The 14,141-nt window shown below is 40.8% G+C and overlaps 1 protein-coding gene across 2 annotated transcripts in view; it reads right to left on the bottom strand.

Moving 5' to 3' along the window:
• The window catches only part of SALL3 (spalt like transcription factor 3), a 22,919-nt gene extending 10,195 nt beyond the window's left edge, over positions 1–12,724 (bottom strand). For both annotated transcript variants that reach the window (XM_069853749.1, XM_069853750.1), the window contains exon 1: positions 12,494–12,724. In XM_069853749.1, the coding sequence (XP_069709850.1) occupies positions 12,494–12,572 (79 nt within the window). In that variant the 5' untranslated portion in view covers positions 12,573–12,724. The remainder of the gene's footprint in view (positions 1–12,493) is intronic.
• Positions 12,725–14,141: the final 1,417 nt, after the last annotated feature.

The following is a 14,141-nucleotide window of genomic DNA, read 5'->3' as shown; positions in this document are numbered from 1 at the left end:
AATATTAGCACCGTAACTGAGCATAATGAAAAATCATACAACTGAAAATAAAAATAAAACAGCCAAAATTTAACAAGTTCTTCTACTAAATTCTGCCTTGAACGCTGGTAGTAGAAGTATCCTATCAGAGCAAGGAATGTAATATGTATCTGTAATGAGGTTGAGCATAGCTAGAAGCAAAGACACAGCTGATTTGTATCGAAGATAGGCATAGTAAGCAAATAAAGCATCCAATCCTGTTTCTATTAAAATGAATGGCAAAACTTCCATCCGCTTTGATGAAGGAGGATTGGGCCAATCCCATCAATACCCTACACTTAGTATGAACAAAGCCTCATGCAGTTATGAGTACACTCAGCAATATCATAGTATGCCTAAAAAAGAGATTGCCAAGAAAGTCAGAACTGATCATTACAACAGAAATATTTATGAATAAAGGTAGTAGTGCAAAATAAAAGGAAACTGTAATTTTGAAATGTACCAGTTATTTTTAAAATAAGAGGTTTTAACAGAACAAAATTGCTTTTGACAAAATTATATGTCAGTTCTTTCAGTCTTTGCTAAGCTAAAACTCCATATAGATTTCAGCAGGGAGTTTTATCTGATAAAGGTGATAAATCTTTGCCCTGAATACTATTTCCTAGGCTTCTAGAGCATCTCAAGCTTGTTATTTCCCTGTATCTTCCAAACCTGTATCTTCAAAAAACTGTTAAGATGGCACTATACATTTATACATTTATATATCCAGTGCTTGCCCATAATTAGACATGCATTTTGAGAAATGAACATAGAATGCTTTTTTTTCCCTAATGTTAAATATTATTTACACAATATTCTACTGTACATACTAGCCAGAAGAAAACTCTTCCGCAAGTACTACTGGATTTTTTTTTTTCTTTAGGGTGGAAGGAACAAAAGGCAATTGAGAACAGTCAAATATTATCTAAGACTTCTGCACAAAGTACTGAAGCTGTTACACTGTATGTGACAAAATCGAATATATAGCTGTTGCTAGACAATACTAGACTAATCCTCACAGCAAATGTATCTGTAGAAACTTAACTATCACATTGCGTTACAAAAATATCACAGAAGATAACATGATTCACCACAGAAAAAAAGCATACCAGCCAAAAGTATCCCATAGCATATGCTGAAAAACCGAATGCCTCCCAAAACGAGTAAGTCAAATAGCAGGCTTCCAAACCACATTTTCACTACGTACTTCAGCTTTCACAAAGTGAAAGCATGCAAAGAACAGACCGGCAGCAAGGCAGCCAACATGCTCCCCTCTCTCCAGAGTCTCTCCGAACTAAGACAACTCAAACAAATCCTTATTTACATTACAGATTTACATTTTTACAGTTAGGGGACTTGATCCTCTGATCCTTATTCAGAATCTACCAAATCTCCTGGTTTGTAGCACTGACCATGCATGCAGGGACCACATCTTTACTATAACTTTCACTGAGAAGATTTTTCAGTGCTTATTTCTAAAGGTTGGCAGGCTGGGTAAGAGTTGCCTATTATTACTGTATTATTATTATTATTATTACCACCACTACAACAGCTACTACTACTAGTACTGAGGCATAGCTGCAAAGTAAGATTGATTCTAAAAGAAGCTGCAAACTGTGCAGCTCCTCTTCCAGCTTTTTATCTATATATCACTATGCTTTTGTTTAAGGAAAGCTTCCGCCAAACAAACTTTGCACAAAAGGTTTAAGTAATTAGTGACGTATTCAGGCAATATAGCCATTCAAATATGGCTGTCTTCTGATCTAGAATGAGCTGATCAAACACCAGTAAGCTAATTACTTCAGACACAGTACAGTAATCACCAAGCCCAAATGTGAACATTTACAATCAAAACAGGTATTATTTTCTGCATTAGAAGACAGTCTTGTCATCTATATATGTCAAAACTAGTATGTATACAATGTAAGCTTCAAACAGAAACCTAACGTACTGATGCCCACTGCCAGAAAGGAATACTACAGACCTCTTCAGCACTTCAAGATAAATAACCAGTCTAGTGTACTAATTCATAAACTCAAAGAAGCAGCGGCTTGCATTTGAAATATAACTTATGAAAAAGTAAAAGTGAAATACAGCAGTATAGGTATTTCTCAGACGATCAGTTCTCAGCTCATTTCTCAATTAAATAAAAGGCTCCTTTTGTGCTATTTCAGGGGGACCAGGTTTGCGCTCATACTAACTGGGAACCTACAGCTCTACTTCGTATTCCTTCTTCCCTCAACTCCCAAGCCTTAAAAATAGTGAGACTATTTCTCAAATGACCAATCCAAGTACATTTATCTCATCTGCTTCGGAAAAATGTTTTAGAGAACAATGCTACAGAGTCATTAGGAGTATTTTCCCCCCAGATTAAGCTTCAAAGTAAGCATAAAAAGAAACTCACCACAGTATTTTCCATTTATGACATATTATTTTGGCATTTCTGAAGAAATCAAATAAGTTATATCTCTCTCAAAGTTTCACTTTCTGTACTGGTAAGCAAGCAGGTGACACAGATGGCACTGAAGTAAATGCTGTTTTGCCATAGATAAGAGTCCATTCCCCATACAGCTCACTGAGGCTACGAAGATGCTTCACAGAACGACAGACTATGGGCCCAATCCAACAAATCCTACTCATATGAGTAGCCTCTATTCACATTAGGAAAACCACTAAAATTAATGGTATCGAAAGACTACAGCCTAGTAATGCAAACCACAGGCTTTGTGGTCTTGCCCCAAACAAGCACTGCAAGTTGAGGGCAGACAAGACTGATAAATATTTTTTAATATACATGTGTCTTGGAGAAATAGACATTGCCCTAGTATTTCACAAATGAGTTTTTTAGCATGCCTTTCAGTAGCGCTTATTAATACGAAAGTAAGTCCTCACCAAGGGAATAAAGCTTAAAAGCATACACCTCCACACAAAAGGGTATTTTCATTGTTTGTTAAAACTTGATGACTTTATGACTAACAACAAGCAATATCAAAATTTTGCCATTACTCCAGATTATTAAAAATTCAAATCTGTTAAAACATTAAGCTAAAAATTGGATTTTGTTTGTAGTTTCTGCTTACACTAATTACAGGAAAATGTAGCAAAGTTTTCTACTTTTCATATGTTTTATATCCTGCTGTCATTTTCTGACATATTGCAAAGTGATCAAATCCATTATATACTGAAGAATTTAATTTTATTTCTTTTATTTTCTCCTGAAGAGCAATAACAATTTTTATTATTACTGTGAGGATGTGGCACAGTAAAAATTTTCAGGAACTTTGGGGGAATTAATCAATCACTTGCTTAATCTTATAGACATGGGTTGAATTTTGCAGTTCTTACTTACACAAAAGATGTTGAAGAGGAGTTTTGTCAAGCAGTCAGGATCTCAGCCACTAATAACCTCTCAGTTATTTTCTTTTTCTCATTAGCAGTCTAACAGCTAACAGACTAATCTGAAGCTGCTATGGGATGCAAGATGAATTGCAGCACATAAAGCTTACCTTATGAAAACAGGTGAAAAATTGCAGGCAACGTCTCTCAAATGGTACCTCGGGCGAGCTACTAAGCAGGTACCAACCCACTGAGCTGCAGTGGCTCCAGCAGAATGCTGGCATTTTGCATCACTGGGATCTGGCCCTAAAATTCACCCACAGAAATTCAAACAAAGGTATTTCAAGGAAGCCACTTTGAGATAGTGATACCTGAAGCCACTCAGGTGCTCTGCTGACTCAGTGCAGGAGGTGCGAGGAGGTGACGGCAGGAAGATTTGCTCTGCCACCCTCACCAAGCGCATTCACCAAACAATTTTCAGGCTAGGACAATGCGTGGCTGTGGGAAGGATGGTGTCAGCCTGCTTTCTCACTGTCCAACAGGAAGGGCGAGGGCTGAAAGGGTGCTGTGGGCCCTTCAGTCACTGTCAACAAAGGTGTAGAGTTAGGAAAAAAAAATTGCCACAGCTGCTGACTACACGCATGCAGGATTTGTAAAACTGGCTTTACTAGTTCTGATTTTTTATTGTAGGCATATGTCTCTCTGCTCTATGTGCGAAGAAAGCTTCTTGCATGATATACAAGGGAAAACATAAAAAATGGATGCTTCAAAAATGCTGCCACCTACTTCCGAGAAACTGACCAAAATTAAATATCACATTCTAGTCAGGTTAATTCTGAACGTGTATTTGGTTTAGTAAATGCTCCCTTTCTTAGGACTGTTTTCAATCTGGAAAAAGGCTGAATCGACTCCACTGTGTATCATCTTTGCTCCATAATCTTTTCATTTTGTCTCAACTTAGATCACTTCTAGTTATGTACATGCAAATGGCCTCAAAAGCACCTTTTCAATTTTATGAAAAAAGGACTATTACAGTCAATTAATTATTTTGTTATATTTTGTTAATTTGTATCACAGAATCTACAAATTATGTATGATTTATAAGACATTTAGACAAAAGCAGGTAAAAGAATCAACACTTTCATCTATTTCAAATTGGTGATACCTTCCTAAGCATTCAACCAAATATGCCTTGTAACGGAATCCAACAAATGTGTCAGTAAAAGAATTTCTGAAGCTTCTTTTTAGGCTATATGCAATAAGACAAATGAAAGCATGGAAAAGTGTTGTATGAGATACTATTTTTTCTATGTTCAGAGCTGCATAACTGAGACTTAATTAATATTTTGCATGTGTAGGAATTTCAGGAAGAAAAACCCACACTGCTCTTTCACTAAGAACCAGTGCATGAACCGTGAAGGTTTGGAAAAAAATGTGTTGTTAACATCAGCTTAAGAGAAATGTCTGCTAACTATCAAGACAGATATATAAAATGCTCTCACATGCAAATCCAATAATCATTTCAAAGTGCACCTCATAGCACTTTTGTATATTTAGAAAAGCAATATTGCAAATAAAACTCTGCATCAGAATACAAAACCTTATTTTTCCCAAAGCCAAATTTGAAAAAGAAAATATATTTTAAAAAACCTATACATTTGTTTTCAAGATTATATTCATTTGAAACAGTAGCCTTGTAATAACATATAGATCCTTGAGAACAGTATTACTTTTTCTTTAGCTTTATCATCTCTTACAACTGACAGAGCTTTTAAAGAAAGTTTTCTTAAACTGTTAGAACACGTTTATTTTCTTGCGAATTAATTCTTTTTAACTCTTTATGATAGCTTTGAATCCCATAAAGGAAGATGAATTATCACATACTGAGCCCAAGCTGTGAAACAGGAGGAGACAAATAGAGACCCCTACTGTGTTTAACAATGTAGAAGAAATTCCAGACTCAATAGAAAAATTTTCTGTCCTTTTTCTCAGACCACAAAACCTGTTAGTATGGATTCGAACAGTGGAGGGCACTCTTGCTATGCAAAAACCGGTAGTGACCTGGCACACTCGGTTTCATCTATTCAGTAGCCTAAACCTCAGAATTTGTCAAGTAACAGCCACCTGTAGCACAGGCACTGCCTGTATTCTGCTTAAAACATTTGCTGTTTCTAATCTGTTCAGTGAATCACTGTGTTATCGCAAACACTGGCACCTTTCTGCATGTATGCAGATGTGGAACAGATGCAAGCTTCACAAATGGTTTGGACAATTTGCACAAGATATTGTATTAAATAAGACCCGTGTTATGTTTTTCAAAAGCATATAAGCAGCTGTTCGCTTGGCTGTTATGGTATGTATACATTAATTCCTGGTGGTGTAGAATTTGTGTGCAAATACACCAATGTTTGTAGGAACTAAGTTTATTTGGAATGCATCAAGTTTTATTGGGAATCCTAAAAAAAAATTGAGGTCAATACTTCTAACACAGTTTATATGAAAAAGACATTGAAAAAGACCCCAAAACAAACCAAAACAAATAAACTAGAAGAAAGAATAAGAACTTTAGATTCTGCATAGCTTTCCTGTTTTGAAAAGAATAAAATTAACTACATCTTAAACTACGTAACTATAACATGCTCCAGAATGAACCCAGGCACTCTCTGAACAAGCACAGAAAGGCTGACAAATTCATGTTTTGGGGCTCACAATAAGAGAAGCCAATGTGAAGACTCAATCCTGCATCTCCTAAGCATCTCAAAACCAAACTTACAAGTACCAGATTGAATAGCACAATTCCTTTGAGTAAAATTACTCACACACAGAAGTGCTGGAAAGAGCAAACTTAAGTGATTTGATGCCAGTTGTGCAGCTCAGTCATTTTTGTCATTTACCATTCCGTATACTGCAGTATTGCACAGGATAGCAAAGCACAAAGATATAAACAAATCCATTAGCTTTCATCATTTCCAGCTTTGGGGACATTACATCAACAAAATCATAAAAGAAAATTATCAAGTGGCAGCGGTAGAAAGGATCTCCTGTAACACTGAAAAGCGAGTTGGTTTTGATGTACTGAAACAAAAATACTGCAGCACCTGCAGGGTTAATTAGGCAGCTCAAAATGCTGGGCTTCACAAAAGGAAACCGTTTTCCTTCTTTAAAAACTGTAAACACTTGTGCTGAACTAGATGGGCATTTGATAAGCTGTACAGCATGCAGCAAACTCAGAGGGATCTCTAGTTAACACTCAAATTCAGCGTTAACACTTAATGGAACAGTGGTAAGCCGTGCTGCCAAGGTCAACTGCACAGATGTACTAATTGTATTATGAGCTTGACATCTAGTGGCCACCCCTAGCAGGGCAAAGCAGGCAAAGGTTAAATCAGCAAGGCTTGTCAAAGCACTTCTAACTACCCACCCTCAGGGAGAGTCCTGGGGAAGCTTTCTGGCACTGCAATCCCACCTCTCTCCGGCTGCAGGCTGCAGCAGCCCACTACGCTCCCACAGGGAGGCACCCACCCACCAAACACCCAACCGAGCCCACACACCTGCACCTACCCTCACCAGCCGGCCAGTCTGGGGCTTATGGATGAGGTCAACAGACTCCCCAAATATGGTGCCATGCCTCGCTCTCTGGTGGAAGTTTAGTATTTTTTGGTGTTTTTTTCAACCAGTGACACAATCTAAATTTTGTGGGGGGGTGGTGCCGAGGGAGGGAGTGAAACAGTAGAGATTGGCATTAAGTTTCAGAACCGCTCTTCCAAAAGATTTAGCTTATCCCATAAAAAATGTGCCAGTGTACTCTCTTTGTATGCCCTAACTACAGAAAAGTAACACTAAAGATGCCATTCCTCAATGCACTACCTTCTCACTTTTCAGTTTAAAAGAAACGTTTAAAAAATGTGTTTTATTATGTTAAAAAAACATTTTTCTGGCTTTCCCAATTTTGAAGTAGTTTTCCCTGATAAGAAGAAATCTACTTTATGTCCAACAGCACTACAACTGTACTACTCCCTAAATTATGTTTTGGCCTAAATTAGCTTTTTTTCATTAATGGAAAACCTTCACTAAATTTGGTGGGAAAATTTAAGAGGGTAAAGGAAACAATTTCAGCCTTTTACACTGAAATGCACTATTTGGTAAAAACTTACTGCTTGAACTAGATTTACTCATGCTTTCTCTGGAAAAAAAAAGCAAATTATCACTTTAGAAATGCAGTATTACATAATAAATTATTTTTACACAATTATTTTTACACGCTTTATTTTGGAAAATATGTCAGTTCTTAATTATTTTAATGGGATGCCAGATCTGGTTTATTATCATTCCCTGCCTGATGGACAGTCGAGAGATATGCTTGTCCTGGCTTGGCAGTCAGCAAATCAATTGAAGGAAAGAGATCCAGAAAATCTTCCCAAGACTCAAACTATTTTTCAGAAGTGGCACTAATACTACTACTGATTCCTTTATTTTTACTTTTCTTTCTTTTTAAAATGCCACCCATTTTTCAGATTGTAGCTTTTCCTCTTTCCAAAGCAAGAAGTCAGTTTCAACAGTTAAATGTATGCATATTAATAGCTTAATCAGACAGAATTTAAATCAACACCTTTCAGAATTTCCTTCCTCCCACTCCAAAAAAAGAGCCTTAACATCTATCCTCAAGATCAGCACCATCAGATAAAATCTGACCCAGTTTTGTCTACTTTCATCATTATACCCACATTAGCAGACTGGCTGATTGTTTTAGTTTCCTTATTATTCCAAATATTTTCCTTTTGCTAACACAGTTTAAAACAATGAGAATATTTTTTAAGTTATGCACATACAGCTGCTACCTAGTTTAAATGTTAAGTCAACAGCAGACCTATTTATATTAAGGTTTCAATTACCTTTTCTTATCAAAGGAACAATTCATAGTAATACCTATTTGGCCTCTATTTTTCAAAACAAAAAAAAGCTTCTTTTACAGTTGCCTCAGAACAAACATTTGCAAAATTCACCCAAGTTTTACGTTTACTGACAGCTGCTTGTGACTTCTCAAGTTTTAAAGGCAATAGTGTCTAGCCAATGTGGATAACCTCTGGTTTTGTACATAGGAATGTCCTTGTAAAATGTACTTTTCCCCTCTATATATGCAGATACAGTGAGCACACTCACATGAAGCTGGTGAACTGTGTCGTTGCTGTAGCAGAGCATGTGTGTCTGTGTACATATTCCAGAAGAACACCATGTGCAGTCACAAACTGCTCAAAACTGCACACCCCGATCCCAGGATGAAAAAGATCCATTGGTTTAAATTATGTTGCATGTTTATAAGAGGGGGGTGGGGAACAGGCCCAATATTTTAAAAAAGATATTGTAAAAGGCACATTAGAAAACTGTCATTACACAGTTCACTACAAGGTATCCCTTCCACCTCAGACTAAACAATGGTACATCTTTGCCAGAAACTTCGTATGAAAAACTCGAAAGCATCGTTTGTCATCACCCTTACCAGAATCTCACTTGCGCACTCTAAGAATCACTTTTCAGCATTATGAAAAAAACTTTTATCCCTATTTCAAAAATAAAAAAAATATATTTGTGGCTTAACATGAAAAAGAGTTGAAGCATGTGCATTGTACCTATAATTCTGATTAGTCGGTAATCTGTTGAATTAGGCAAGTGTATTAGAGATGTAATTTTGGCCACTACAATGCTTTTACATTTACTGAGAAACTGAGATTATTGCATTCTACAGACAGTCATTTGAGTCCTTCTGCTGCTGTTTTTAATTATTTCCAACATATCTTCTAGTTTACGAACCTCAAAGTGGATTTTTTAATAGGTATCTTTTGTTCACTCTTCGATAATGCAGTTATTCAAATAATATATCATCACCAGCTGTTTGTTAGCATTTAATTTAAAAATTGATAAAATGTATGTTTTTTGGATTTCACTTTTGGCCAAATAATTGTAAACAATTTTTAGCATAAATCTGTCATTGATGACATTGCCAATTATCTTCAGATTTCAAACAGTTTCTCACCATCGTGATATTGCCCTGTTTGAATGCAGTTGTATTACACTATAGTCCAAGCTGGCTATAAAATAATTTGTTCTGACTCTAAAACTTCTGTGGTAACGTTAGCAGGAAAGTTATGGCAAGACCAGGCAACTTAAAATCTGGCCTCATGTTTATCTTCCATTCTGCTCCCAAAACTTCCAGGCTTCTCCCTGCTACTGTGAATGTCCATTCACTCCAAGGATTACATCTATGGGATATTCTTAAATGCTTCACTTAAGAAAATCTATTTTGAGATGGTATTAAACATGATTTCATTAAATAAATAATAAGCTCAATTTGCTTCATTTTGTGTTAACAATTTCTGCCTTTGAAGATAAACAGCCAAACTGGTGAAAAGGCTGCATGTATCAGGTAATACTGCTTAAACAGTTTGTTTTTGAAAACAACAAATATTCTTGTACTGTGCAGACTTTTTTTGGCCTGCTGCAAAATATGCTCAGGAACTGTAGCAGTATCTTGATTACAGCTGCGAACAGAAACGAACAACACTGACTGGACAAGAAGTGTTTTAATTCACGAGATCTGGAGCGCTCATTATATCTGGCCTATAAAATTGCTTTCAGTATAGCAATCATTAGGCTTCCTAATGTAATGTGTAAATGATTTACACTACACTAATGTGCACTAGATAGCCCTCTACTCGTGCACCCTGTCTCCACCTTGTTCACATTTCTCAAATGCAAGTGCAAAAACCAACAGCAGTACTTTGGCTTGTTAACTATGGAGGGTTTCAGTCTATTAATCAAAATATGTTTTAATAAAAGGAAACATAGCACATTTTGGTAACAGCCTTCTAAGGCTGAAAAGTATTTACATTGTTGCATTTTTAGGGCTGCTGTGAAAGCCGATTTTGTGCTATTCAGACACCACAATAATAACGCTTTTAAAATTCCTCACTGGGATGCAATGTAGTCCTTTTGATGGAAAGACTGTCTTTCTCATTCGGCAGAAATAAATCCATTCATTTGATCATGTAGTCATTGAGGGCAATACAAAACAAACCAAGTGTGAGAAATTCTATGCGATGAAGTAAACAAAACAAAACCCCCCCAAAAAGGGAAAAAAAAAAAATTTCCATGACAAAAAGATTCTTTGTCCTTAATCTACCCACCATATGCAAGCGTTTCTTTTTAGCATATCTCTTGTTCTAATCTCGGGTGACATGACTACATAGATAAGATTCACAAAACAAAACAAAAACGTAGTTTAACAATTTTTTTTCAATTTATTAACTCACCAGGAGTATCATAATGAAGTAGCGGGGTTTTATTTTTCTGTATTGAAATGGATTCAGTACACGTAAAAGTTTATAATGCTAATGATAAATTCTTAGACCTAGAACCCATCCCAGCAAAGACTGGGCTCAACAAAGCTTGTTTACATTATAAAATACTAATTGTCATCTGCTTGCCTGTATGAATTTATTTTACACGAACACTGTTTCCTAAGGAAAAAAAAAAATTTGAAAATGCACTGCTTTGCTCCTCTGCTGTGACAGAAGGAAGCACTGCTCTGTGTATCTGTTATTGCAAACACCCAAGTGGGTTTTCCTGGAGCAGTGGCAGTAGCCCCCTTAGCAGTCCTGGACGTGGGACTCACTCCCTGGCTCCCCAGATACCCTGTGAAGAAGCAGGAGGCTTAACGATTTGCCAGCCTGACAGATGTTTTAACCTGATGAAATGAACTCACGCTGCCTTAAGCTTCAGAGCTGTAAAGTTCAGATACCACAGTCAAAATCCTCCTCAGGCTTCAACTTTGCTGCCTTTCTTTCCACACAGATGTAACTTAAAAGTCATTACAGTTTTTAAGCAGGAGAATAACTGTTTTTCTTTCCGAAGGAACGGAGAGGAGGGGGATAAAACAGTGGGGCAAGGGGCCTATGCAGAAAGCAGAAAACACTGGAGCTCCCACTTGGTTGTGTGAGAAACTAGGAAAGCAGTGGGCTCTATGCAAAGAGGAAAAGAACAACTTTCAAGTAGAAGCTCTCCACTTAAGCTTAGAAAAAGTGAGGATGGGCTGTGCCATACCTTTGCATGCTCCAACATGAAGGCCTACTAAGGAAATTTAAAATAAAAAAGGAAGAAAAAAAAACCTGCAGCCTCCTTCTAAGTGTAAATAAGAGGTGACTACAGCCCAAATCTTTCCAGCTTTGGACACTTGTTCACCAGCAGCCTGGGCAGCCCAGATGCATAAAAGCAAGAGTGCGTGTGGGGAGGGAGCGAAGAATGGCGGATGGGTGAGAAAATAACCCTTCCCCACCGCCTGCAGCCGGCGCGACAGGGGCCGATGGCGGTGGTGGCACTCCGTGTCACCTACTACTGTCACCTAATAATAATTACAGTCGCATCAGAGCCATGAGGCGAAGGGGGAATGGCAGTGCGGGGGTTGGAGGGGTTCGCGGGGTGGAAGGCGAAAAGATGCTGCTCGACGTTCTCGAAAATAGTGAAATCAACTCTGCCGCCCCAGCGCTCCTACCAGGGTCCCCTGCGAACGGGGGGCCGAACGGGGCAAAGCCCGAAGCCCAAGCGGGCAGCCCCGGGAAGGCGCCTCCCCTGCAGCCTGCGGCGGGGGAGCCCCAGGGACCTCAGCAGTCCTGGGCAAGGCAACCCAGCCTCGGACACCCCAATTCTCCCACCGGGGAACGTGGCTCCTGCCGTCCCGAGCATCCACCGGCGGGGGGAAGGGGGTACCCAAAAAAAGAGAGAGGGAGCGCCGCGGAGAGGAAGAGGAGGAGGAGGAGGCAGGCGCTGCTCCGGGGTGCCCGATGGTGCTCCTGCCCGAGCCCGGGTGACCGGGAAGGGAGGGCCAAACCCCGCAGCGATAGAAGCGCTGGAGAGGCCGGGAGGGAGCTGCTGGGAGGGCTGGATGGTCAGGGGGTGGGCTGCAAAAACTTGGCTAAACTGCTAACTTCTCAGTTCCGCTGCCTCTTCCCCAGCTGTTCTAACTCCCATTCTCCCGCTGCAGAGTAATTGCGCTCCCATGTTTACCATCACCATAAATCCACCTATCTCGGTCTGAAACACACTCACAAAAGGAGAGAGAGGAAAAAGAGGCGCCGGGAGCCCTTACCGTGCTCAGAAACTACCTCCGCTTGCAGCTCTTCGTCCGATTTGAGATGCTGGGGTTTCGCTTGCTTTCGACGAGACATGCTGCTAACTGAGCCGTCCTGACTCTGCTTTTTGCAGAGGCATCAGCGACGTGGAGGTGGAAAGGAGAGAGAAACTGGGAACGAGGGAAAGAGGGGGGGCTGGAAATAACTATTCAGAAATAAAAGTCGAGTTGCAAACCAAACCAAACAAACAAGAACAGGGGGAAAGAAAAAAAAAAAGCAACACTAACCAGCCAACCAAAGTGAGAGTGAGTGAGTGAGTGAGTGAGTGAGTGAGTGAGGAGCGAGCGGGTGAGCGAGCGGGGATTAGCCGGGCGGGGTGTGCGCGGTGCGGCGGGGAGTGCGCGGGCTGGGGCGGCTGCGCGCAGCGCGCATGGGGCTCTGTAATTATGATTGTGAATAATGCATGGCGATTAATGGTGCTGGGGGCGAGCGCCGATTGGCGCGGCTCCAGCGGACCCAGGCTGCATATGTAAATGAAGGACGGGGCTCCACAATTAGCCGCTTCGCTCCGCCAAACGATGCGTCTCCCCGGCACCGGCAGCGCCGCCTGCGAGAGACACCGACCGCGGCGGCGGCAGCGGCGGCGGCGGCAGCGAAACACACACGCACCACGCAGGAGGTCTCTGTTTTGCACACACTTTACACAACATATGTGCAAGGATCACTTGTCGGGGGAGGTCACGATCTTCGCTTTTCTGCCTTTCTTCCACCCTCGGCTCTCAGTTTCTTTTGCTCTGCCTTCTTCTGCTCTCTTTGCTTTCTTCTCTGGCTTTTTTTTTTTTTTTTCCTTCACATCACTCTGCGTCCTATTCTCTCCTGGTCTCTCTCCCCAGACGTTGATCTGCAAGGCATCTGATTTCTGTGTGCGTGTGAGTAATTTCTTCCCAAGAGGAAAAGAAACTTTCGTGTGTGCTTTTTCCCTTTTTCTTTCGGTGTGCGTGTGTGTTGCTCTGCTGTTCTTTCCCCTTAATCTTCACATGCTTGTCTTTAGCTTTTCCTCCATCCCGGCGCCTTTCCCGTCGCTCTTTCTCTGCCTTCCCTTCCCGGCTGACTTTTGTTCGTTCCTCTCTCAAGAGCGCACGCACGCACACACTGAAGACCTTGGGTAGTTTTGTCTTTCGCCTCTCCTTCCTTCTTTGTCTTGCAGCTTCTTTCTCCAAGCAGAGATTCCCCGTTGGTGGTGGTGGTCACTTCCTGTTGTCCATTGGTAGGAAGTTTTTTTTTTTCTTTCTCCCTCCGTCTCTCAGGTCGTAGTGACTTTTTGTGACACTCCTCACCTCCCCCCTCCCCCCGGTTCAGCCGTGTGTCCTGCTAGCTAATGACAGCGGTCTCGCGTGTGCGCCGACGAGCAAGTCCTGGGTCTCCAGCGATCAGTATCGATCCTCTCCCCGACTCGGGGCCCGCTGCCGCGGGGCTATCCCGCGATCCCGCCGCTCCCAGGGCGCACGATGCCCGCTCTCTGTGGGTTTCGGGCGGATAAAACTTTCAAGTTTGGGAGCGGTGCGGCTCTCACGGCGGCTCCTCCTACTCTCCTCCTCCTCCGCCTCCCGTGCCGCGCCGCCGGGGCTGCCGCCGGGGCTGCCCCCAGCCTCGCAGCGCGATCCG

The sequence above is a fragment of the Phaenicophaeus curvirostris genome, chromosome 3 (genome assembly GCF_032191515.1).
Source record: "Phaenicophaeus curvirostris isolate KB17595 chromosome 3, BPBGC_Pcur_1.0, whole genome shotgun sequence".
Taxonomy (NCBI): Eukaryota; Metazoa; Chordata; class Aves; order Cuculiformes; family Cuculidae; genus Phaenicophaeus; species Phaenicophaeus curvirostris.
Note: the sequence above shows the minus strand (reverse complement) of the source record. Positions and strands in the feature narration are given on the sequence as shown.